General features: G+C 35.6%; 1 protein-coding gene across 1 annotated transcript in view; it reads right to left on the bottom strand.

Moving 5' to 3' along the window:
• The window catches only part of PDE10A (phosphodiesterase 10A), a 190,008-nt gene that overhangs the window by 58,172 nt on the left and 105,281 nt on the right, over positions 1-26,555 (bottom strand). The window contains exons 3-5 of the mRNA XM_061991606.1: positions 17,329-17,357; positions 5,308-5,428; positions 3,323-3,372 (exon numbers count right to left, since the gene is read on the bottom strand). Coding sequence (XP_061847590.1) covers positions 3,323-3,372; positions 5,308-5,428; positions 17,329-17,357 — 200 coding nt within the window. The remainder of the gene's footprint in view (positions 1-3,322; positions 3,373-5,307; positions 5,429-17,328; positions 17,358-26,555) is intronic.

Genomic DNA, 26,555 nt, shown 5'->3' with positions numbered 1-26,555 from the left:
CCATTTGATTTGAAAGTGTTTTCAGTCTCCAATATATCATATTTACAAAATGGCTTTTACATACATTGAGAACAGAGGTATTATATATAGACACAAGTCTGTTTAGGTCACTTGACCCTGATGAGGAAGCTATATTGTTTCTAATACCTGAGTATTTTGCAATGCATCCTACCATATGTATAGCATATATACACGCAAAACCAGATTCTCATACACAGGGCAACTCCATGGGGAAGGAACGGTTGGGCACATAAGTGGCACTTATGTGCTCAGGGGCAATCATTTGAAAAGTAGAATCATGCTATCAGAACACCCTTAGCAAGCAATGCAGCAAGTTCTAGTGCTTCCAAACAATCTGAACAACCTGAGAGTCATTAAAATGACTGAATGGGCCACACCAATTCAGGCATCAATTCTGAGTTGCATAACAAAATGCACCGTTATCTGCAAATGGTGTAGTACCATCTATTTCTTGTAAATTCACTCAAATAAAGATCCTGAAGGCATTCAATCTGACTTGTCAGTCTGAAACTACCTTGCCCTTATGCTCTTATCCAATTGTAATACAAGTCAAGACGTCAAGTTTTGTGTACTTCAATACACAGAAATAAAAACTCCGATTTGTGCTGTTAAACTCTGGAGGAACTTTTTCTAAAACAAGGTCCTTCTTTAAATGCCACTGTACCATCTATGCTTTGCAAAAAGAAAAGACAGCTAATCTAGAGTTTTTCTTCACGTGGAAAATAATTGTTTTAAATCCTAACATAATTTTAAGGTAAAGGAAGTGCTGCCCATATTAAAAATTGCCCTAAAGAAAGCTGTACAATGAATTCTTAGTAACCCATGGAAAAAAAAATAAATTGCAATCACGTGGCAATTCTCTCAATATTGAGAAATAATAGCATACAGTAATCATTTGCTGGTTTTCATTTTGTAGATATCTAGAATTTTTGTAAAAGGAAGTTATCTTCTATCCTAATTAGAAACTTATGGAAATCTCATATTGAAAAAACATCCCTTGGCTGAGATTAACATGCATCAAGATTCTCAAATCTGAATTTCTCTTAACAGGCACAAGTATACCTATATATATTTACAGTAGGAGTTGAAAGAGAGGTAAATGCTTTTGCATTCATTTTGATCCTAAGTTCCCTATAGTCAGAACAAACATCACCAAACATTAGAAAACTACCTGGGAGAAAGTAGGAATCTGCTTATTAATAGGATACTTATAGTCTTCAGCAATCTCCTCCGAGGTAGAAACCATTCTTCAACATATGTCCATAGGTGTTCAACTACGTTGTTCATGCTAATTACAGACTATTTTAGTTTAAAGAATTAGCTCCCTTTGTCATTTATGTTATACAGAACTTTTTTGTTCCCATTAAAAAAGGTATTTAAAGTAAATAAAATACATTGCCAGTCTTTGCTGGACAATGGTTACTCTCACTTGGACACATCCTTTAAATTAATTATTCTACAGACAAAAACATTCAAATTAATTTTAAAAAAAGTTTTTCTTACAAAAACTAGGCTAATGCATTACCATTTAGTTACAAGACTACAAACATGAATCTGGCACAAAGCCCACTAATGCGAATGGAAAATCTCACACTAACTTCAAAGGACTTGGGATCAGTCCCTATAATAACTACATGAAGAACATTCCATTTTGGGAGATACAGCTACGTAGCAGTGGTTAATAAAGTCAATGTGTGTTTTTAGTGTTTGGAACTTTTTTCAGGAAAGAGTTACACTGGGAAGCAAAAAGATTCAACTGCCTAATAGGCTATTAAAAAAAAAAAGGGGGGGGGGGATAAAAAGCAGAAGGTTATAAAGTGCCCAGGCCCTCAAGGTACCAGGAAGACTGAGAGAAACTCCATATTACATCCCACTAATCTAATAGGAAAAATATCCCCACAGTAAGAATTCTCTAGGTCTCAAGCTGTAAAGTTAATTTTACTGTAATCTTTTACAAAGATTTAGGGATGAGCATGCTTAGCTGCTAGGCAGTCACTGTCAATGAAGCTGGTCAGAGCTGTGCATTCAGAATGGATGGCTGCACCTCCTTCAAGCTGCTGCCTTTGGCAGTGGGAGGATGCTCATCAGAGACCATTTTCATCACCTCCTACCCAATACTAATGAGAAGTAAGGACTGTAGTCACAAAGCATAAACGACACATTGGTTCAATTACATCCCTCAGTGAAAGGTTTTTAAAAATATGTGCTATTTACACACTTGCAGAACTCATTCAAATCAGACACAATTTCTGAATCATATCATTGACTAACTTTATTATAGGAACTAATCATTGAGTGAAAATAAATACAAAAGCCATTTCCATTTATTTTAGGAAATTTCTGTATGAGACTTATTCCACATCTTTCAAATTAGACACTCTTTTTGAATAATTAAATATTCTTAGGCAAGGCTCCTGTAACTTTGTTCATCTTCAAACTTGTTGCCATTATTTCAAAAATGTCATCCTTTCCTTTTTAGGAACTCAATCATTTCACAAAGAGTAGAGGAAATTGACTAATGATTTATACAAAAATAAACCATTAAAAGTGTGTGTGCAAAGTAAGGAAACAAAAGCAACGAGAAAAATATTTTCCTTCCTAGTCATTTTTCAGTAAGAAGAGTTTGTTCCTTGAACCAATGAAAAACATAAAATTTCTGACAAATTGTGACTTTTAAGTTGATGGAACTGACCAAAGCATTTTCTCTGGTAGCTACTCCAAGTAATTGCAAAATCTTCTAGAATGGTAACTGTACATATTACTCTTGATAGAAAAAAAAATAATATGTTCTAAATGCAAAATAACAAAAAAAATTAGACTCATTGTAATCCAAATTATTACAGCAGAAACTAATTTCATTCATAAATTTTAAATGTACAATTTATTTAATGCTAATTAAAATCTACATATGAAAGTTGCAGCTGGCAGTGAACAAAAGACCTGGTAACATTTTAAAAAAAACTTACAGAAGTAAATAGATGAAAAGAACAGGCTATGCAGAAAGTAAATCCAAGTTTTCTGTTTGTTAAAGACAATTAACAAAGGGGCTAAATCACAAGTTGCTACAGTTAGAGAAACAATAAATCTTGAAAAAAAATTAGAAGTATCTAAATGAGGGAAACATTTATTCGTTACCACTATATTCAATAAACTTGTATTTTACAGAAATAAAAATAACATAAAGCTAATATTCAGTAATTTTGCAGTACATGGAAAATAAAATCAAAATATCATTGTCAAATTGGAAAATGCACTTGCAACTGTACAGAAAAGCAGCATCTTCATGCATTATTATACTTACATTATTACATTCTCCCAGGAAATAGAGTGCAAATCCATCAGCTTTTGTAGCTGCCAAAGCAATAATAAAAGAAATTATTGTACTCACAGGGGGAAAAGATCTTTGTGGTTAAACCACACATTCACATCCACTTAGGACAAACATCTAAAATTCTGAAGGTGAAGGTCAATTGCTTTGTCCTTTGAAACTTCCCAAGCTCTACAAAGCTAGAGGTACAAGGTAATTTTTGCTTTCCACATTGGCATTTGCTACATTTTGAAAGATAATTAGAAACAAGTTCTTTATACATCTTACTCTTATTCCAAGGACTAATTTCTAAGTTCAATTTAATTCCTATGACAGTATAGAAGTAACATAAGAACATGTTTTCACAATATAAATACATACATAGTATTGTAATATCCATAAATAAAATAAAAGCCATTCATAGATGGTAAGTTATATTTGTCCTTGCCTTAAGATAGAAAATTATAAGAAAATTAAATGTTGCAAATATTGCCATAAAAATGTGTTTCAAAGCAATCTGTTTCTATTTTCTGTGCTTTCCCCATATTAAAAACACTGACACACATCAGAAAGTTTATAATTGTCAGGTTTCTGTCAGATTCAGAAAGTTGTACGAAACAGGGTAAAGTCAAGTTCCTTAAAGTCTCAAAAGTTTAAAGTCAACCAGACATCATGAAATGAAAATGAAAACTCTTGCATTTAGAAGAGGATATAGCATGTTTTTCTATTTTTTTAATAGCAGGATAGAGTAGCTTTTTCATTCTGCTTTACACAACAGACCTTGATGCTCTGAGTGTAAGCTATTATGTCTGTCCAACAGTTAACAAACATTCTAGCCAGTAAGCAGACAGATCTGATACCCTGCTTTTATGAATAAACACAATTCATTTAGTATGTTTCAGGAGAGTGATTACACTTCGTGTGATCAAATCAATTGGCTTTCTGCATTTCTTTTACAAAAGGAAAAAAATCCCACTGTTTAACAACAGTGAGAGTTCAGGGCACAGTAATTTGCATTCAGATTTTAAATCCTTCAGCTGTAGTATGTAACCACATTGAGTTACAATGAGCACTGTAAAGGAAGTTTATGTATATAAAAAAAATCTCATCTGCTTTACAAAAAACCCAAAATTTAAAAGATAAGCAGACCCTGTCTCCTATACCATTTCACTTGCTATATATTAACAAAAAACAGTCTGATTTGCTGTGAGCTAAACATCAATATAAAAATAACCTCCTAAGCAAAATGAGTAAACAAAAGCAGTACTTTCAAAACACCATGTATACCAACCAGAATTATTACTCATTGGTACAAAATGATGAAGCAGTAGGGATGGTAAAACCTTTCTAAAGAGCTGACTGAAAGCTATACTGAACAAAGCTACTGATACTTCCTATTGAACTCTGAATATATCCACTCTGGCTAAAAAAAAAAAAAAAAGTTGAATTACATTTGTACTGTTATTGGGAATTTTTTAATTATTTTTGAAATTTTGATCATTTAAAGTATTTTCTTAACACAAAAGGTACTTAAATGAGATAGAAAAAAAAAGCCAGTTAAAAACAACTGAATGTAATTTGAGATTGCAGACAGATATGCCCTCTTTCAGTAACATCTCAGTTTTGTTTCAAAAAGAGTTTAAATATGTAGTGGTAGTACCAATGGATTTGTTTGCTTGTTTGTTACTTTCAATATTGATGTTGCAACACCATTGTAACCAGAATAATCTATTCTTTGGTCCATTTAATAGGGGATTCTAATCTTCCAATTCAATTCACAACACTATCCAAAAATCAGATCAACTTAAGTGTAATCAAGGACTCATTCAGGGTCAGAAGGCAAAGCAAGCTCATACTGAGAAAACACCCAAGGGAAATACTGTTATCCTTTAATATCTACCTTTATTACTTAAACCATCTAACAAATGGGCTGTGCACTAATACTGAGTACCAGCTCAGAGACATCCAGTTCACCTTACCTATTTTTATGATGCTGCTGAGTTCATACAGAAGTAGTTGGTTATCTCCTCCTGTATCCAGGCGCTGTTCTATGTAGCTGTTCAATTCGTACACTACACCTTGCATGTTCGTATCCTGGTACTGTGGAAGAAAAGACAGGAAGAATGTTTTACAATAACTCTGATGTATTTTGTGGCATTTAAACATTTAAATTCATTAAAAATTATATGTTGAGATTTCAATACTGAGTCAATTGCAACTGTTATGATCCAGCTGCCTGAAGAATTGGGTCACTGCTAAGCAAGAAGCATAACATTCCAGTCTATCATAGAAGTATATTATGGTAAGGATTGGAAAGGCTCTCTAAAGATCATCTAGTGCAACCCCCCTGCTCAAGTAGATCCACCTAGATCAGGTTCACAGTGTACTGAGTCCACCACAGAGCAATTTGCAATCACCTAAATTTGACCAAGGTCACTTGACATCTCAAGAAGAAACTGAGAGATTTACAACTGAGACAATTACAAGATAAACAACTTCCATCTCCTTCCTCTAAGCTTCCACTCCCCCATGAAAGGAGGCAACTAACTTCCTTTGCTAGCATCTTCCACTTCAAATTCACAAGCCAAACGACATCACTCAGATAAGCATCAGAGCTTCAAAGTGGTAGCTCAAGGAGCTCAACCTTTCAAATACCGCAGCAGATAAAACCAACAGACTGAAGGACAGAATCTGCAGGAGTCAAAATCATGCTAGCTACTGTGGCCTAATAGGCATTTATTTCAACACATGATGGCAGACGAAGACAGAAAGATATTACAAATCAGTTGGGATATTTAGATGGGATGAATAGGGTGCTGGTGGCTGGTATGATGAAAATGGGATGATGTAGCTAAAATCTCATAGGAAAGGAGAAGCAGACTCCTTTCAGGGGCCCAGATGCATTTGGTTAGCCAGTTCCCAAGTCCTAAAACCAAGTCCTGAAATGATGATAAAACTGGCACTAAGTGTGCATATGTGTGGAATGACAGCATCATGAACAATACTTTCCCAGAAAGCAATACTTGGCAGTAAGCAAAGAGTCATTACCCTGCCTAAAATTTGAAACATGGTAACTGAAGTAATATGGTTAAATACTTACTGAACTCATTGATACAGTAAATTATGTTGCTTAAACTACAAATGAAGCTGGTGATATTTAGATAAATGAATGTTGCTTGAAAGACTAAGACTCCTGCTTATTGATACCTTAAAATCAAATGTCATATAGACCAATGTAAATAGTACTATGGAAAATGCCAAAAAAGTTCAGACTACCACAGTCTACCCACCACTCCCACGTTTATGGGCACATATGTCACTTAGCTTGGTACCTCTCGATCTTCTCTGTAACTTTGGTTAAGCCTGTACATGAGAGACTTACTGATGAATTACGTACATAATTTACACAATGTATTCCATGATATAACTTTTATTCCCACTATTATTTTCATGCATTCCTACATACAACACATTATATCATGAATACAGAACATATAGTCACATATTTAGGATACATTTGGCTTTCTCATCTCAAAAAACCCAAATGTTTGCTCGATCATATCCTTTTCCCATTTCCTTAAATCATGCAGATCTTAATCTTGGTTTTAAAATGGTTTCTGAGAACACACAATCTTTGCTGTGAATGCTTCTTAACACATGATGTTGTATTAATCTATTGCTCCAGACTGGACATATTAGAACATCTGAGGCTTAGAGTGTCCAAAATGTTCTCCATATATAACAAACTTAACACTTAATCATTCTTTACATAAATTGGTATGATGATTATAAATTTTGACAGTGATATAAGGTCACACTGCATTCATGAATAATCTGCTGTAAATCTTGAGTTGACAATACAGAATGCCATTACCATAATTAGCACCGTATGGCAGTTGGCAAGCTTCCACTGACTATCCTCTGTTGTGTCCCAATTTTACTACTGTATGATTCTTCAAAGGGAGAAAACAATGGCATAGTTTCATTAAAGTGGAATTTTTATATTTACGATATAGCTGTAAGTAGCCATATAACAGGAAAATGGTGAATGAGAGTCAGTATTATTCATATGTGTTAACCCTCCCTCTGCAGAAGTATATGTGGCCACACATCCTAAAGCAACAATCACTAATCAAGCACACATGCACAAAGTCTTCATGTGGAAAAATGCCTTCTCAGAACGTGGAAATAAATATACATCTCTTCATGTATGATGCACAGGCAGGATTTAAACCAAGCCTTCACAGCTTAAAGCTGATACATTAAGAGAATACATCATCAAAATGAACCCACTGGCATAACAACCATGGCAGAATAATAACTTTCCCCGTAATCAAACAGCAGTTCCGTGTGCATAGTAATTACATAATAAGCTATGTGCCCTTTATCCTCACCTCTGCAACATATGCTTGCAAATAGGTTGTACGCAGGGCATGCAGATATGTTACTAAAAAGATGGTAGTTGTGTGAAACATAGTTCTATAAAACAGTAGATTTCTTTTACTGACAACCTGCAGATCCACAATTGGCCAGATGTACAAAATTTGTCAAGATTCACAATTAATTCCATGACTTAGATCAATCACCAGCAAAGAATTATTCCATCATGCTGTAAAATGGTTTTCACTTTTATTACAGTGGAGTGAAAAAGGTTTATTTATTTGTTCTAGACATTTTAAACTGGATAACCACTTGGTTGAAAATCCACAATATTCTTTATAAAATCTTGTATTTAAGTACTGAATAAGTCATCAGCAACTCTTGGCATAAGCACTATCCAATTTGGTTGCTAACACAAACCTATGCATATTTAGTGTAAAACTTACTTTAGAAAAGTAATTCCTCAAAAAAGTTCAAGACACATGGTGAAAAAAAGAATATTTCTTTGTCCTCAGATATAGCACAAGTACTGTTCCTTAATTTGTTACGGTAGTTCAGTTTGCAATTTAAACATTATTAATACTCAACACTTTATACTTCATTCATTATTCCTATTGTTGATTTCCTTCTATTTATGATTCATTGTGTACAAGTATTTTGGCATATTTACCATAAAATTCTGAATTTTAGTGTCAATACATTAAAATAATACAAGTGGACTAAAAATTTTCCTAGCACTATCACACCGCTATCATACTGGTATCATATTTGTAGTAGTGGCATATATTATAACGCTATGAAAAAGAACTGACAATTAAGAAGAGGAGTCCTGTTATAAATATTCATATTGACATTTATAAATATGAAACAAAGACATTTTTGTCTTTAGAAAACTGTGCAATTGAAGACAGCAATCCATGACAAGTGATTTAAGAATAGTGCTGTGATTTAGATTGAAACAAAGAGGCTGAGAATCAGAAACATTTTATTCCATGAAATGAGATTCTGAAGTACAGTAGAGTGAAATGAATTTTAAGCATTCATCCTGAACAATTAAGACACATATAAAAAAATATAATCAAGGAGACAATACCTAAAGTAAATTTTATGTATGACAAACTGAAATGAAGAGTCACTTCCATGCATTCATGCTCCTTCAGAAAATAAAAAGCCCTTCTGTTGCAATAAAAAGCCTTCATTAATACAGCACAGGGTCAGTAAGTGTCAACATAATCCAGAAGTTGATCTGTTTTCTCTAACTTCTTCAAATGTCTTCAGAATAGCAATGAGAAGAACACTACAGAGCTTTCTCTCCACAGCTACAATTGTCTGGTTCTGCAACAGAAACATATCCTTTTACAGATTTCATAGTGTAAGACATCATTGCAGGCCAGGAGTTAAAATAAATGAACAGTCCAAATTCTGTGTAATGTGGAGAAGGATGGGCAAATCTGCTTTGGGGATGCAGAATGTTAGTGAATGAGGAGAGGAAAAAAACCCAAAAACAACAACTGTGAAAGTCACAAAACATGAAGGAAAGTGGCCACATCCAGAGAGATTTCTCTTGATGTTGCTTATTTCTCTTCTCTAATTTAGGCACCATAGACTGGTTTCAGAGGATGTCAGAGAGAACCACAAAACATAGCTCTTTGTCAATTGATGCAGGCAGCCTCTAGCTGAACATGGGGCTATGAAAGCCAGAGCACTACTGCTTCCTGGGAGGAGCCTGCGAAGTCCCATTTTGTATCAGCTCAAGGGAGGACAGCATAGGTGTTTTACCCAGGTGTTTTTCCAAAAACAAGGACCAATTCTTCTAGCAAGCACCAAATATCTTCTTAAAAATTTTCATGGCTCCTTACCCATAGAATCATAGAATGGTAGGGTTGGAAGGGACCTTTAGAGTTCATCTAGTCCAACCCCCTATCTAAATGAAATGTAGGGATGCCGTGGTGAAAGAATATGGCTCTTCACAATCAGTTCTTAAGGTGCAACCCCGGGGCCACCTCAGGCTTCACCTGTTTCTGAGTAATGAGTGTAATCTGAGTGTAATCTGAGACATATAAGCAGGCAAAAAAGGAAACTCAAACCAAACCATCTCCATCAACAACAAAAAACCAGTTAAAAAAATTAAGGACCAAAAGGTTTGTGAGATTAAAATGACATTAAAAAAAAAGAAGGAAAAGGAAAAAAAAAAAAAAGATAAACCAAACTGTTCAGGTCAGAAGCCATTCCTGGACCAAAGGAATTAAGGTTCCCTAGGGACAAAAACAGGCTCTTGTATGGAGCCTCAGTTCTTGAAGGGTGCTAAGTCTCTAAGAACAAAGGATGTACACAGGCCAAGGGATTGTATACAGACACAGGAGTTTAAAGCACTTATTTTCTCTTTGTTTACAAAGAGATATTTTGGCTAACCAGCCAGTACTTCATCAAATAATTTAAATTAATCTGTCAAAGACAGCATCAAGATAGTGAATCCAAGTGATTCTGTGTAGTATTTAATATAAAACAACATCCTCAGGCAGGAACTGGATTTCATCAAAAACACCTAAGCCATGAGACCTGAAATGTGGCAACAATCTGTACACAAACTTCTTCAGTCTTCTCTTTAAAACTGACAGCTACTTTCTCCTCTATGAAGCATACTATAGAACATAAGCAGCTGCTAAATCCAAGCCAATCAAAATCTGATAAACTTTCCATCAATGCAAGTTTTCTTTCCTATGAAACTATAGTCTCGGAAAGAGGCACCAGGCAATGAATTCAAAGATGAACTAAAATAAAACATCCCACAACATTTAAAAAAGATATGCATTTGTTTGCAGTCTTAATGGTATGAAAATTTATTTCACATTTTATTTAAATGTCAATCTAAACTATTTCATGGTAAGTATGCTCATCAGAAGTAGAAAAAGACTGGTCTTACATATGTAATTTATGTAATGTCATTGATACCCAGCATATAAAAAAAACCAGTTAATATTAATTGGTTTTAATACAAAAACAAGTACTGCAGTCACAAAAATAAATAAACAAATTAAACTGCAGGTAGTATTATGAAAAAATACAGACCGACAGTTACTAGTCTTACTTAAGAGACTCGCTCTATATAATTTCCAGTTGTGCCCACAGCTTATCTTCTGTGAAGATCATCAATACTCAGCTATTGTACCTTTTTAAAAAAAATCACAGTATTTTCTTTAGGATTTTGGGACCATTGCTTTACTTGCACATGTAATAAGCAGATTTTTAAACTAAGTATTCCCTCTTATTCTCCAGTCCTAAAGGAATGCAGAACTAGAAAGGAACATATTGGTGACCAAATCCAGTCCTTTGTAGGCAAAGTCAGCCTTGTAAGAGATGTCTTGTTTAAAAGTACCTAGAATATTTATTCCATTTGTCACTACACTTTACCATGTGTATTCATGGTAAAGCTGTATTCAGACATCTAATTTAGAAACAAAAAATGTCACACCTTTAAGTATCACAATAGTCCTCTACTTCTCATAAATGCCAGAAAGTATTGTATTTTAGTTACAGCAATGTTACTGCATTCCAGCTAATCAATAGGTATAAAGAAAGAAATATTTGTAGAAAAAAACGAAACAAAATAAAACCACAAAAGAAACAGAATATTTAATCATAGAATCACAGAATGGTAGGGGTTGGAACAGACCTTTAGAGATCATCTAGTCCAATCCCCATGTAGAAGCAGGTCAACCTAGATCAGGTTGCACAGGAATGTGTCCAGGCAGGTCTTTGAAGACCTCCAAGGAAGGAGACTCCACAACCCCTCTGGGCAGCCTGTGCCAGGGCTCCCTCACCCTCACAGTGAAATAGTTTTTTCTTATATTTAAATGGAACTTTTTGTGTTTCAGTTTCATCTCATTACTCCTTGTCCTGTTACTAGATACCGTAGAAAAAAGTGATGCCCCAACCCCCTGACATCCACCATTTAGATATTTGTAAATATTAATGAGATCCTCTCTCGGTCTCCTCTTCTCCAGACTATATAATTAAATCAATAATAACATTGAGAAAAGGATACAAATCTTTATTCATGTCATTTTTATGTGTATGTAAACTAGGTTTTGTACATGTTTTATGCGTATGTTTATGCATACTGCCACCTTCTGTAGGCCTGTTACTTTTACTGGTTGAGATATTTTGCACTGTTTAGCTGTACTGATGGCTAGTTCACATCTTGCATAAAGACTGGTGCTTCTAATTTTTGGACACTGATAACTAAGACGTAACTATGTCCTGATAACAATGAAAACACATCTAAACTGCACATGGGAAAAAACAAAAATACAGATCTGGACTTCATTTAAAAAAAAAAACACAACTCAAATAACTACCACCCCCATGCCCCCTCCTCCCAAAAAACCACAAAAAAAACCCAAAAAAACAACAACAACAAACACAAAACACCAAATACTAGAAAGAAAACAAAACCGCTTTCTTGCTTCAAGGTGAAATGCTGAGATGGAGGATGTCAAATCCTCAGACAGAAAAATAAAAGTAGAGAGAATGTGGTAAGCAAGTCTAAAGTGCAGAGCTGGATTTCAGAGAAGCAATGAACTTGGAGAGGAAGCTCAGAAAAATCTCTGCTCTAAAAAATCAGAAGAGGTAACCAGGGTTGGCTGGAGTAACCAGTTTTGTTTAAACTTGGACAAGGCAAGAAGCTATAAAGAGCAGACTTAGCTGAGGTGATTAATTTTAATGCTTGTTCATAGCCTCAGAGAAAACTGCTTCTATACGCATTTGTCTGACGTCTATTCTTCTTGTTTTGACCGGAGAGGACATGAGTTAGAACTTGCTAGGTAAATAAAGTTTAGCGTTGCGGCACCACACACAGGTATTTATGAATTGTTTGTTCACACACCAAACACTATTCATGACAAAAGCAAAGAAGGGAAAATATGAGGTGACGTTTGGCAGGACAGGCTCTGTTATGTCAAAAGATGCAAACCAGCTCTCACTCTGCACAGAAAGGGTTCACAAATTCTGAAGGCACAGCCTGTTTACCTAGCTGTTTTCCAAGCCTCAGAGATGGTGAACACCTTCCCTAGGAGAAGCTTATTGCCAAATAGCCCCCATTTACTAGCATTCAATCCTAATCTTTCCATTAGATTCTTTCCATATTATCAATTTGTAACACTGAAATAAATTGCTTCACTAGTAATAGAAAAAAAACACATTATAACAAGCAGTGTCTTGGCTTACCAAAAAAAAAAACCCTATTATTATTACATAGAAGTAACCATATATGCTGTTATTAACTGTAAGGCTCATAAAACTGCATGAACATCTCAATTATATCACCTCTCCAGATTATATAATAAAACAGCATAATGAGCATCATTTTAACTTTACAAGGCTCAATATTGTTCCTCTTTTTAAAAAGCTTTTTATAAAATCACATTCTCTCCTAATACTTGATTTGCAAGCACTCTGAAGACATCATGTACAAAATTAAAAATAAACTTCCTCATTTTCCTATCCCTGTTGCTTATCACTACCACAGTATCCACAAGATTTTCTTTATAAAGAAATCAGCTCATACAAGCATCTTGTTCTCGTGACAATGGGTGCAATGCTATTTGCATCACTTCTAAAGGCTAAATATATATGATTGTGCTGGTCCTCTAACTTTTTGATTAATTTGCTGCAAAGTTCAGTTCTGGGACTGTGTGAAAGCATTTAAATCCCATCTTTAATAAGTAAACACTATAAAGAATGAGCTTGCTTTGCCAATGTGTCATAAAAAGCCCAAACTTTTATTATCAGTTTCACCAAGAAGATACATGCAATTACTGCAACTATTTACTGAAAACACACTTGCTAATTCTGTAACTGTCAGTGACATACTGTGCTGGGTACTAGCTGGTGCCAAGGAAGCTGCCAAAAGCTCCAAGTCCAAAAAGGGGAAAGGAGAGGATTAAAGTATTATTCCTGTTTCCAAGAATAAAGTACTGTAAATGAGCTAGTCACTTGCTAGGTAATAATTTTCTGGTGTTTATATGGTAAACTTCTGCAAAGTGAATTGCTGTTGGCATCACTGGAGTTTACAAAGCAAAGTTACTTGCCAAAGGGCAGCTTCACTGGAAGTATTGTTCAAGTAAACATGGCATGGAAAGTCATTAAGCAAAATGAACAACAGCTAATTTCACCGTGATCATATCAGGAACATTAAGTATTTTGTTTAAACTTCAGCATCTAAAGTACAAAAGAGCACACAGTGATCATGGGAACCTTAGCAGCACGTAGAACAAAACCCTGGCTATAGTTCACGTAGAAATGGGGTTATTTTTGCCAACTGAAAAGAATAACATGTCTCCAATGTACACTGTTTTCACTGATACTGTCAAAGTACTACATCTTTATTCTAGATATACATGAATACTTATGCACTCCTCTGATTTAATTTTTTTTGTGGATAAACAGCAAAAACATACTATAAAAGCTTAAATTTCCTCCATCAAAATAGTTCAATAGCAGGTTTTCTTTCTGAAATCCCTCTGCCCAAAAAAACACTTCTTTAGCTCGGATGGATGGGATCAGCAAACACACATCTGTACAATAAGTAATCAGAAGAAACTCAACATTTCCAAGGATGTTCCCAATACTATATCATGTGAAAAGGAGATTCTGTCCCCAGTTACATATATTTCATAAATACTGAAATCTAGCACGCAGAAAAGAGTTCACAGGTTCACTGCCTGCTCACAGATGCTCATGAGATATTTTGTAACCAGAGTTGTTCTTATGCCAAAAACAGTCTACAGGAGTCATGATTTTTTTTTTCTTTTCCCCACACCCATCAGCTATTATGTCATGAAAACCTACAGTATCTTTACATAGATCTTCTGAACATCAAAATATTGCTGAAATTGCCATTAGGAGGTTGCACTTAAAAATAATATATATTTGTAAAAGCTTCTTTTCTACAAATCTCAAAATTTGAAATATGTGGGAGGTTTCTCCTATTCTCTTCTTGTTTCAAAAACTTACGATATACGGTTGATAGCTACTCATTTTTTTACTAAGCTGCTAAAAAATGGCAAAAGAATAAAAATGCAGGTCCTATACAACAGTATTTTTCATAGCTTCCTCAATTTTCAAAGTGTGAAACTGCAATTCAAACCCCTGAAAACAGTAAAAATTCCTTCCAATAATTCATGAAGTAAAAGTTTTTTTAAAAAATCTGGGGACTATCTATCCCACTGCATTTTGCTGACAGAAAAACAGGCAAATCAATAAAAAGTTCAGTATTTAGAGCCGTTAGAACAATCCTGTAATGTTTATAAAGGAAAAAAAAATTGAGGCTTTTTTGGGAGAGAAAGAGGTTAAATAAATGTAACAAAATTATCTTTCCCCAACTTAATTCTGCTGTCCTGTGTAAGCATAACAGGAGACTATTGAAGCAACTGATTTCACAGCATATGACTATGAATGTTTTGAAGTCTTCAGTCTGCCTAACATTAAATGATGGGAGAAAAAAATAATCCAGTAAAGAAAAACATTTTTTCAGCATATTTCTACCTTGGTTCCTAACTAATATAATATTTTAAACCAGTTGGTGATTTCATTCTGCAATAAATTTCCTTTCACTAACCTTTATTTTTGCCTCCCTATATAAGCTGCTTCTTGCAGACATTTTCAGAAATTAAAAATCTAATACTTAGTGACTTCAAAACTCGTAATTCTTCAGTCAGCATGAACATGTCTTTTTGTCTGAAAAACATTACTCACATACAGAACTTTCCCAATTTACATTCTAATTTATGTTCAGATTTTAATTAAACTGGCATCTGTTTGAGCTGCTGCTGAAAAGAGAGGATATATTATAATGGTCAACATTATTATATATGGCAATATTCAAAAACACTATAAACTAATAGACATGGTCATTTGTAGTGTTGTTCATTACTGAGTACCCTCAAGTATTGTACTTTAATGAAAAAAAACATATAGTGGTGTAACATGGTACACAGGAGTGCACAATGACTGATAGCTAAAAAAACCCAAGAGAGAATATGATTACTTAAGAACATGCGAAGTATCACCTGCACCCCACTGACTCTAGGACTTGAATCGACAGCCCATCCATCTTCAGGAAAACTGAGTCACTATATATGACTTTAAGGGGTTAGATGTCTGGGACCAGCATGTGTGAGAGACATAGGGGACAACTGGCAGGGCAGACTTGGGGGATTTTGGAGTTTCAGAGATTCCTTAAATAGCTCAAATGTGGTAATCTAAATATTTTGTAACTCCATTTTACAGGGTTTTATGTGAACTGTGCATCTGTTTAGCAAATTAAAGACAATTAAAGGGAACTTTCTCCCACAGAAATAATTACGGCCTCTGAGATTTCCAGTCAGATCTTTATTTAGAAATCAAAGCAAAGGTGTGCTAATAACAAGAATCTTTGGTTAAACTGATAGGTATTTACTCAACTGCTGTAATTGTTGAATACTAAGGAGTGAACAAAAACGTGTTATAAATTAATAAAATGTATTAATTTTCACCTAAATTTTCAACAACTTTGTACACCCATAACACATCATTAAGAACTAATACTTGAATAAACTCCTTTTAGACATTATTTAATCTCTTCTTCATAGTCTCATAATAAGTAGTCTTCAGTTTGTCCTTATGCCAGCCTTCTGCTCTCAAGGTTACCAAACTGAGGTTTCCACTACCAGCCTGTTTTCACTCCACCATATCCTCGCACTTTCCAAAAAACTTCTAAGAGAGCAAGACCACACAGACAGCTTTTGCAGTCTTTCAACCAGTCTTATTTTTAATTTGTCTGTCACTTTTGTGTTTCTCCTGGGAATGTGAAACAGTTTATGCAAGACATTCAAGAAGAAGAGCAAAATAGGATTATGATCCCATCTCAGAAAGCTCTAAGTGGCCCCTTTATCTTACATGAGACACTTGGGTGCTTCAGGCTAACTGGACGCATCTGAGGGCAACAGACTTTCCTATACTGATCTTTTGTCATTCCCAGCAAAAGCACTAGCTTTTAATAGACCCCCTCACTACATCTCAACCATGGACCGACATTCTATAGGACTCAGTGTCCATCAGATGTAAGGCTGGAGTTGGGACTTTATTAGTGAAGAGGTTTTTTAAGATTTTACATTACATTTCACACAGAATACTGCAAAATTTTTCAAATAAAAGAATTTAGCTCATATGTACCACAGCATATCTCAAAGGGAGTTATTAAGTAGGGCATATTCCTCCCCTTGTTTCCTCTTATGCTTGCCATCTCTCAAGGTAGTAACACTGATTAAAAACTGCTGTTATGCCTAAACTCAAAGTTCCATGATTTTCCGTGTTTCCGTGAAGTACCTTTTAAAACTGGATCATGAAAATAGCACTGTGAGAATTCTGAATTTATTATTTTTTTTAATTGCAGCCAATATTTATTTTGTTGTTAACTATACTAAAGTCAGATAGTGCATCTTTTTTTTTCCCCCTCTGAAGATCTACTACGTGCAGGGAATACAGTCAGTCTTGACCAGACACTGCACAAAAAGCATCCCAGGTGTGCAGTGAGCCTCAGAGAGTAGATTTTTTTTCAGAGGAGACAGAGTAGCACTTACCCTGCTGACTTCTTTAGGAGTCGATTCATCTAAGAGGAAACAAAACAAACAATTAGGAACTCAGGGAATTGTCTAAACCAAATAAAGAACAACATACCACATACACACACAAAAAAAATCTTTTTGCAGTGTTTACAAAACTTCTAACATGGTTCAATAAAGTAACTTAAATATCCTGAGACTGGTGTGCATTTGTGATCTTTTAAACCTCTGAACCTAAAAATTAATTAAAATTAGAACAAAGTATTCAAGAATTCAAGTCCTATACCATTCTCTCACATTTATATTCCAATTCAGTATGACCACTGCTTGCATTGCAGTCTTAGAAGTTAAGGTCCTTTGCTACCAAATATATGCCAACATAATACATATGCGAGCAACAGATTTCAACTTTCTGTTCCGAAGATCAAAGCTGCTATTCCCATTACCTTCCTTCAACATAGGAAAAAAAGAATATGAGACTACAAGAATATCACTGATGTGATCTGGCATAACATGTTAAAAGTACATAGCTTACAAGATTGTATACATACATAAATATTTATAATAACCTTAAATGTGAGTGTATACACATAAGTCATCCATCCAAATGCAAGCACACTCTCAGTATTTTTTGTAATTTAAATATGTAAAAACAAACATAGGTACAATACCAGAGCACTAACTAAAACATTAAGTGGTATTTCTGTAAACAAAAGGAAAGCAAGAACATATCTGCCACAGGAAATGTTTCCAAGTTCCAGCTCAATCACATCAAAAGCAGCTTAAACACACCCTGGCAAACCTCAAGTTGATTAGCTGTTTCTGAAAACATGAAGGGAACAATTTGCAACCTTTTATTTGATAGTAGGAATCAAATTACTATGCTTTGGAAATTTTAGGTCACCAAACAGATTTAATCTCACAGAGAAATGTTGTATGTTTATATTTGTGGCACAAAGTCACACATATTTTAATCTATCTCTATTGAGCAGGTTTTTCAGAGATCTCTGTCAGATAGAGTAATACCTAGGCTGCTTAACAGTAGGCACACTACATTTTCTCAAAAATCATCCCTAGGTGAAGGAGGGATCTCAAGGTGCCCCTTAAAAAGGGCGTATTTAGAAGTATTTCAGTGTTATCACCAACAAAGGTTCTTCATACCTGGACATTTAAGATTAACCTTTAAGCAATAAAGCTAGAAAAAAAAAAATCTCAAAAACAGACTCAAGATCCAATTCCAAGTAAAATAATATATCTCACAACTATGAGTGAATATTAGCCTTCTCTTGCCCCCAATTAAACAATATACCAATAATTTACACCTGGAGAACACACAGATAAACTTAGTTGAGCTGTTTAAGGTTGGTTTGCAATGCAATGTAAAACACATATTCAGCAATGTTGAGCTATCACAGAATCTTCCTCGACTGGACTAATTTAGATACAAGAACAACTGAAGGTAGACTCAAAATCCATCTCCCTGACCCCCTTATTTCTGACAGTAAGCAATAGAAGATGTGAATGACAGAAAAACGAGTGATGAAATAATAATGCTTTCTATGGAGCATACTCTCAGTTTTCAGTAACTAAAGACTCAAACATTTCTTGAATCAGTGGTGACATTTTTGTGTTTAAAAGACTATGATGGTGTTTTCTTCCTCACATTCAGCAAGTAGGAGAGTTGCTAGATTTTGTTTGGTATGGTTTTAAACCTGAGGCATCATCCTTCAGCATTCAAAACATTTTCTGTACTCCACAATTTAAGTATATATTACAAGACAAGCTATGTCTATTTTATCTTGAATCTGCACATTATAAATTTCGTATGACGCCTTCTAATCACTTTATCTATGGAGCCTATGATTCCATAAACCTCTCAAGCCCTTCTCTGCTTCACATCCAATGAAAAACTATCTTGACTTGAGAAGTCTGGTCTGGTCTGCTGCTGGTCTCAAGCAAGCTACTCAGCACTGCTGGTTGCTCTCACCACTCCTGCCTTCTCTGTCTCACTGCAAACTTCTGGAATAACAAATCCAGAACTACAGCCAATACTGTACTTCTGGAAAACACAACAGAGACTTACAGAATGACACAGGGATGATATAGGGGGCTGCTCTCTGTTTGAAAGGAGTAATTCCTAACATTTTACCTCTCTCTTCATGATTACTAAACATTAGGCTAATATTTTAAAACACTTAGGTTTTGCAATACCATTCTCTCTCTCCAGAGTGCCATCAACTAATTAAGAGTCTATTACTTATATGTAAAGTTAGAAACATTTTCCCCCATGTAAAGCAGTCAGCTTTATCAGTACGAACATTATCAGCTGTTTTATCTCTTAGTTATCCAGTACTTATAGCACTCAGAATAACTTCATACTCCCTCTCCCCAAAATCTCATATTTCAAATTACCTTCAACCCTGCATCCTCTTATCATGTGTGTATATGCTGAAAAGTATGGGTAAATCACACTAGTGATCTCCCTCTACTGGAACAAAATAAATTTATTGTAATATAAGTAGTATAAATCACAGTCCTGTGGCTTTCACATCATGGCCAGACATAATTGACACTGCAATGTTCAATGATAAGATAGAGAGGACATATTAATGTACCAAATCTAAAGTTTACTGCACAGTATAAAAGTCCATATATCTCTATTTGGGGCATCATAAAAAAAAAAATAAAATCAGTGCAGTAATATCAAAAAGAGCAATTAATGGATGCCTGCTCTTGGACATCCTTTACAATGTAATTTCATAATCTGAGTAAGATTTGACAAATGACATCAAGCCAGTATGAAATTTCCTATACATGTATAAAAAACTGTACTTTAATTTGTATACCATGATAATACAGATGTTACTCCTTCCTTGTGATTCACTGTTAATTCCTTTATTTATAATAAAGAAATCATTCTTTTATTCAGAGGTTGTATATAAGTAATATATGATGCCTACATCCAGGTCAAGATTCATTTTGCTGGGTACAAGACATGAAAAGGGTCAGATAGTCATTACATCAAAGAACTTTTTATTCCTTTCTGTGAAAAAATTAAAATAAATATGCTAACAGATCAGGAAGAAAAAGATAACACCTACAATATTAAAAAAAGATAAAACAGGTAAGTTTTATGGAACAATTGTTAGAAACAGTTGAAACACCTGAAATACAGAATTAGTTAATTTATAAAAGTAACTCAGGGGAGTTGAAAAATATCCTCAATTTGCATACTCCTGTTTGTTTAGAAGACATTAATTCTATTTGTTTAAAAGGTATGAACACACAGATCTCTTGAGTAAATCAAGTTCCATCCTTGAAAAATATGAAGCTGTTAAAGAAACAGATTAACCATTAAATAAATCCAGGGACATTAAGTACATCAGTAAATAACAGCTTGCTATAGAGTTAAATCTTACAGAAAAAATCTATCCTTGAATATAAAAGTCTCCCTTTATTATGGCATATTGTGTGGGAAAAGAGACAGAGGAGAAAGTGTCTTATTAGTGTCTGCACTGGGGGACAGAAACACCTTGAGAGAAAGCAAGTGTTTGTGAAAGAGGTCATACAAATGCTCCAACTACTAAAAACTTTTCAGTTGGAGTTCACTTTTTCCTTAGACATCAAATGCAATCAAAAATGACACATGAATATGTTTCTCAATCCCATTTGTTGGCCACATTGCTGTCCACAGAATATCAGATTAATTTTTTGTGACAAAACTATTAACACAGAGTACTACAAGAAATGTCGTGCTCTTAACATGCCAACATTGTTCTTAACAGTTTCAAAAACAATATAACAAACTCTTGAAAAGAAATCACTATATACACGTACATTAACTTTGCTGAATTGCTCAATCTAGGCTGTCCCAAGCTGTATTTTTAACATCACGATTTTCATTGTGGCCTGAGGCACGGTGAGGTGGGTAGTCAGCAGCAGTGCAATGGGAGCACACTACCTGTGCAAGAAGTAATTTTGTCCTCCAGGAACACTAGGCATGCATCAGCAATCTACCAGAATGCCTGGGTTTAGATGATGCTATAAACCCCCTCTTGTTAATGTCTTGATAATTTGTGCATAAACATACACTGATATTACAACTGGAAAAACAGGAAACTGTGGGGAACAGAACTAAATTTCAGGAGCTTCCCCACTTCTGTACACCAAGTCTACAGACCAAAATCCTTGCACTAGCAATAATATTCTTCTACCACACAGTGTGCTGGTTGAGAGTAATAAATGCTCAAGAAATGGTTCACTTTCTAAACTTTCAAAACCAGATAACTATTCCAGACCCCGAGAATGAAGTTATATTTGAGTTTATCTTGACAAATTTGCAAACATTACTAGTTAAAAAGCTCTCTTCAGAGGTTAGTGACATCAGGAGGAGGCATGGAAGAATAAGAAGAGTTCTATGGTAAGATTCAGGGTTTAAGAAAAAAATTGTAATTTAAAAGATTTTAACATCTTACCTTTGCTACCTGCATAATTCTAATTAACAATGGCACAGCATACTACAGATACGCGCAATAACTGGTGTGGTAATTAAAGAAACCATTAATCCAGGAAAGCTTCCATTCTAAACCAAGACAAGCAAGCAAGAAAGAAACAAAGCAAAAATTGTATCTAGCAACAGGACAAGGGGTAATGGGATGAAGCTGGAACACAAAAAGTTCCATTTAAATATAAGAAAAAACTAGTTTACTGTGAGGGTGATGGAGCAGTGGAACAGGCTGCCCAGAGGGGTTGTGGAGTCTCCTTCCTTGGATGTCTTCAAGACCTGCCCTGGACATGTTCTTACGCGACCTGATCTAGGTGAACCTGCTTCTGCAGGGAGGTTGGACCAGATGATCTCTAAAGGTCCCTTTCAACACTACCATTCTATAATTCTATTATTCTATAAAAAAGGAGGACAGAAAAAAACTCCACAAAAGGTTTGGAATTTGGCACTGCGTAAATGAAATCAGGTTTTGTATTTGGCATAATACACTCAAGGCCAGGTTTAGTTTGGTTTGTAGTTCCCTTTTTTGGGGAGTACGTGAAGGGATGTTAAAATAGATCATTGTTTGTTTATTAGTAAAATTCAGACTGTATTTGCCACACTTAAAAATAATACTATATATAAAATGTAATTCATGCTTGGGGTCTTTTAGGGCTTAGTTAGTCTTTTTTTTTAAAAAGACAAAAACAAAAACAAAGGTAAATGATCTGACAATTGCAGGATGCTACTCCAGAGTAGTCACAAAGACAACTCTAATGCAAAGGAAGCTTTCAACACCTCAGTATCCTGATGCATTTTCAAAGAAGCAATAATTCTAACATCTAGTTAGTTTTATCACAGGAACTCTTTCAAGATTGCACTTTTTCCCTGGTCTTAGGACATTCTTTGTAGTTAAACACTACTGCTGGTCTACCACTGTTGTTGATGACAGTAAACAAATGCTTAGGATTAATTCCGCTTATAAGATTCCAGAGAGCTGTACAGTCACATTTTCCCAAGGAATGTTTTCCCACACAGCAGATGTCAGATTGACCTAATAATTTTTTTTTCCAAAATTTGCTTTAGGCTCCTTTTCCTTCAGCTAATAAGACACAAGTTGTTTGAAATGCAATTAGACCAGCATAAATATCTTCATTCCTTTTTTTTTCCCTTGAGAAGTGTCATACGCCCACATGTTTACAGAAATTCCACATCATTAAGTGTAGATTGGTTAAAGATTAATCTCACCACCACCAAATAAAGTTTACCAGGTTTAATTATTTCTGTGGTAGAATGGCATCCATCCGATGAGTTGGTCAGTCTGTTTTAATTGCAATTTGTATCCTTGCTTGAGACATTCTGCATGTTTATTTTAGACACCTTGCACCTGACAGCTTATGCCTCCACTGAATTCATAAGATGTTCCAAAGACACCTTAGTTAACAGTGAGTTTCCCAAGGTGGCAAATATTACACATATGTAACAGAAACACTAAAGTCGATATTCAAATATGTTCTTACTTCTTAGCGCACAATCTCACTGATAGCACCTAAACAGCCTTCCTGACATTCAACTGTCTGGACTCCTTTCACAAATCAGAAGCACTTGTAAGGTTACTTCATAGAAAATTACCATACAGTTTATTTAGACATAGATTTAGACATTGAAAGAAAATATTCATTAGTACTGATCTCTGGTGATACACTAGGTTTCTAGAAAATAAGTCCTGACTAAAGTGCAGATGGTAAGCAGAGAAACATATTGTCTGCTAGGAGTCCTAACATTTTTATATGCTCCTTTGGAAATAAGTAAACAGAGATTACATGAAATAGAAGCCAGAAGACAGTGCATTTGACTTCATTAGAGATGCCTCAAGTGTTTGTAAGCTCACTGTTCTCTTTTTTTTTCTTTTTTTTTTTTTTTTTTTTTTGTCTTAGCCCTCACAAAATTGATGAATCATTTGAAGCAATTCTGCAGGACAATCTATTCTGGCCAGAAAATTTCCAATAGGAGCCTCTGAAAGTATCACTAGCCCTTGTGAGAACAGAAAATTCAGATTTTGCTCATTACTGAAATTGCTTAATAGTACATACTGATAGTAGCTCACACTTTCCATATTCATGGACAAAAAAATCTCAACTATATACTTGATGTGACACTGCAGGCTAACCTAAGTAGAATACTTCCACAAAACTATGATCAAGAAAATTGCTTTAGAATTAACATAGTCTTAACTTGTCACTTCTGTTTAAATAGAGGGATGATGGATGTGCCTATGGACTTCTGGAATTATTTCTCTCTTATATCAGCTAAAAGTTTCATAAAACTCTGTAAAAGTCTCCCAAGTTGAATGCATCTCAGCAAAAATCATGTTGGAACCTGGTCTTTGACCACCAGAAAGAAACTTAATAATTTCCAGCAGTGAATGTACTTCACCAAGAGAGCCTACAATTGTGTTTTATGGTAATTAGCCTATGATTTCATTTCCTACTCAACACAACTGTTGAATGAAGAAAGTGTTAAATGGTTAGCTCATCCATCTTAGCAGTCAACGAGGTGCAATCACCATTGTTTATTACTGGAATACAGCCATTAGATAAAAAACTTAAAAGTTTTTTCATATTTACCACTTTACAGCTACACATTTTTGCCTCCATCTACCACATTTCTGCCTCCATCTACCACATTTCTTGCCTGATGTTCAATTCTGTTTTGCATTTACTTCACTAGCTGTTGTAGGCACCTTTCTTCAAAAATGGTTATGGATGTTGAAAACATATTTGGTGGAGAAAGTCCCTCATTCACTAGTAACACAATTTCAGTATCTCTCTTGATAAATCAGACTTGATTGTCTCCTGTTTTTTGGTCCCAGAATCTTGCTAGTTACCAAATATAAATTATCCTTAAAGTGTACCGCAATTGATGTATTTCAGAAACAGCATTAAGTCTACTAAGCTGTTCTCTCACTACTGAATAGAATTGCTCTTTTACTTTTGAGTGTTTCAAATATATTTCACAAAGGTTGCATTTTTGTTGTGTTCAGTAGGTGTTTTCAATGAGAAGGAAAAAAACTACATCGCTGTTGGCTCAAATGTCACAGCATTCTTATGTATAATGATCCAAAGCTCAAAGAGACCATTAAAAGAGAATGCTACTCAAAAGTAAGTCCTACAAAGCTCCAACAAGCTGAGAGTGCCACATTGGATCTTGTCCATTTCAAGATATTTGGATATTTAGAAAATGTATGTTACTATGCATACTCTTTGGACTCTGCTGTGTCTCTGGGATGTGACTGAAAAATTATCTGGAGGATTTTAAGGAAAACTCCTACTCCTTCCCCAACATCTATATACAGTTTATCCTCCACTCTCAGCCCTACAGGTCAAGGTAGGAACTTCAGTGCTATGAAGTTCCCATTCCTGGCACGGAGCGAGGCTTCAAAGGTTTCTTGACCCAAACAAGCAAATTTCAGCCAATTCCCAGCTTCTGAAGCAGGAAATACTGCATATGGCTTAGTGACAGTAAGACAAGATAATAATCCTGCACTTATTGGGAAAAAAATGTAACCTTACACTTACTTTGGGGAAAAAGAGCATCAGATATTTAAGTTTTTCCTATACTTTTTCCTTTTAATTCTATTTTGTTCTCATCCCTATCTTTTTGTTTACTGTTTTACAAACTCTTTCTCTTTAGAAACATGTGGGACTTCTTTAGGAAAAACATGTCTGTGTATAGTTGTTTTCTCTGGGCCAGGCTTTGGTACCAAGGGGCTTCAGAGTGGCTTCTTTAAACAAAGAGCTGCCAGAAGCTTCCCCTGTAGCTGATACGGCTTGTGCCGGTCAATTCTAAGATGGACCTTGCACCTGACTCAGGCCTCGCCAATTAGTGATTGAGGTAACACCTCTGTGATTAACATATTTAAGAAGGGGAAGAATTTGCTGCACAGTTGCTAAATGGCAGCAGCAACGGGGAGTGAGAATATGAGAGCAACATCTCCGCAGACACCCAGATCAATGGAGAAGGAGAGGGAGGAGGTGCCCAAGCACTGGAAGAAAGACTCCCCTGTGACCTGTGGTGCAGCTCATGGTGAGGCAGCTGTGCCCGCACAGTCCATGGATGCCACTAGAGAGCAGAGATCCACTCACAGCCCATGGAGGACCCTACGCCAGAGCAGATGGATGCCTGGATGTGTGACTCTGTGGGAAGCCCACTCTGGAGCAAGTTCCTGGCAGGACCCGGCAGTCCGTGGAGAGAGAAGAGCCCATGCTAGAGCAGGTTTGCTGTCAGGACTTGTGATCCTGTGAGGGACTCAGGCTGAAGCAGCCGGTACCTGAAGGACTGTTCTGCCAGTGTATGACCCACGTTGGGGCAGGGTGTGAGGAGTTGCCCCTGTGGGGGGCCCTACGATGGAGCAGTTTGTGAGGAACTGTAGCCCATGGGAAGGACCCACGCTGGAGCAGTTCATGGAGGACTGTGTCTTGTGGGAGGGACCATACACTGTAGCAGTGGGAAGTCAGAGGAGGCCTCCCCCTGAGAAGAAGCAGTAGCAAAGTCCATCTATAATGAACTGACCATAACCCCCATCCCTCGATCCCTTGTGCTGCTGGGAGGTGAGAAGGGAGAGTTCTGGGAAGGAGGTGGAAGGGGAAGGTGTTCTAAGATTCAGTTTTACTCCTAATTTTCCCTACTCTGGTATAAAACCATTTTTCCCCAAATTGAGTCTGTTTTGTCTGTGACAATAATTGCTGAGTGATCTCCCAGT

Source organism: Colius striatus, chromosome 2 (genome assembly GCF_028858725.1).
Source record: "Colius striatus isolate bColStr4 chromosome 2, bColStr4.1.hap1, whole genome shotgun sequence".
NCBI classification, from domain to species: Eukaryota; Metazoa; Chordata; class Aves; order Coliiformes; family Coliidae; genus Colius; species Colius striatus.
Note: the sequence above shows the minus strand (reverse complement) of the source record. Positions and strands in the feature narration are given on the sequence as shown.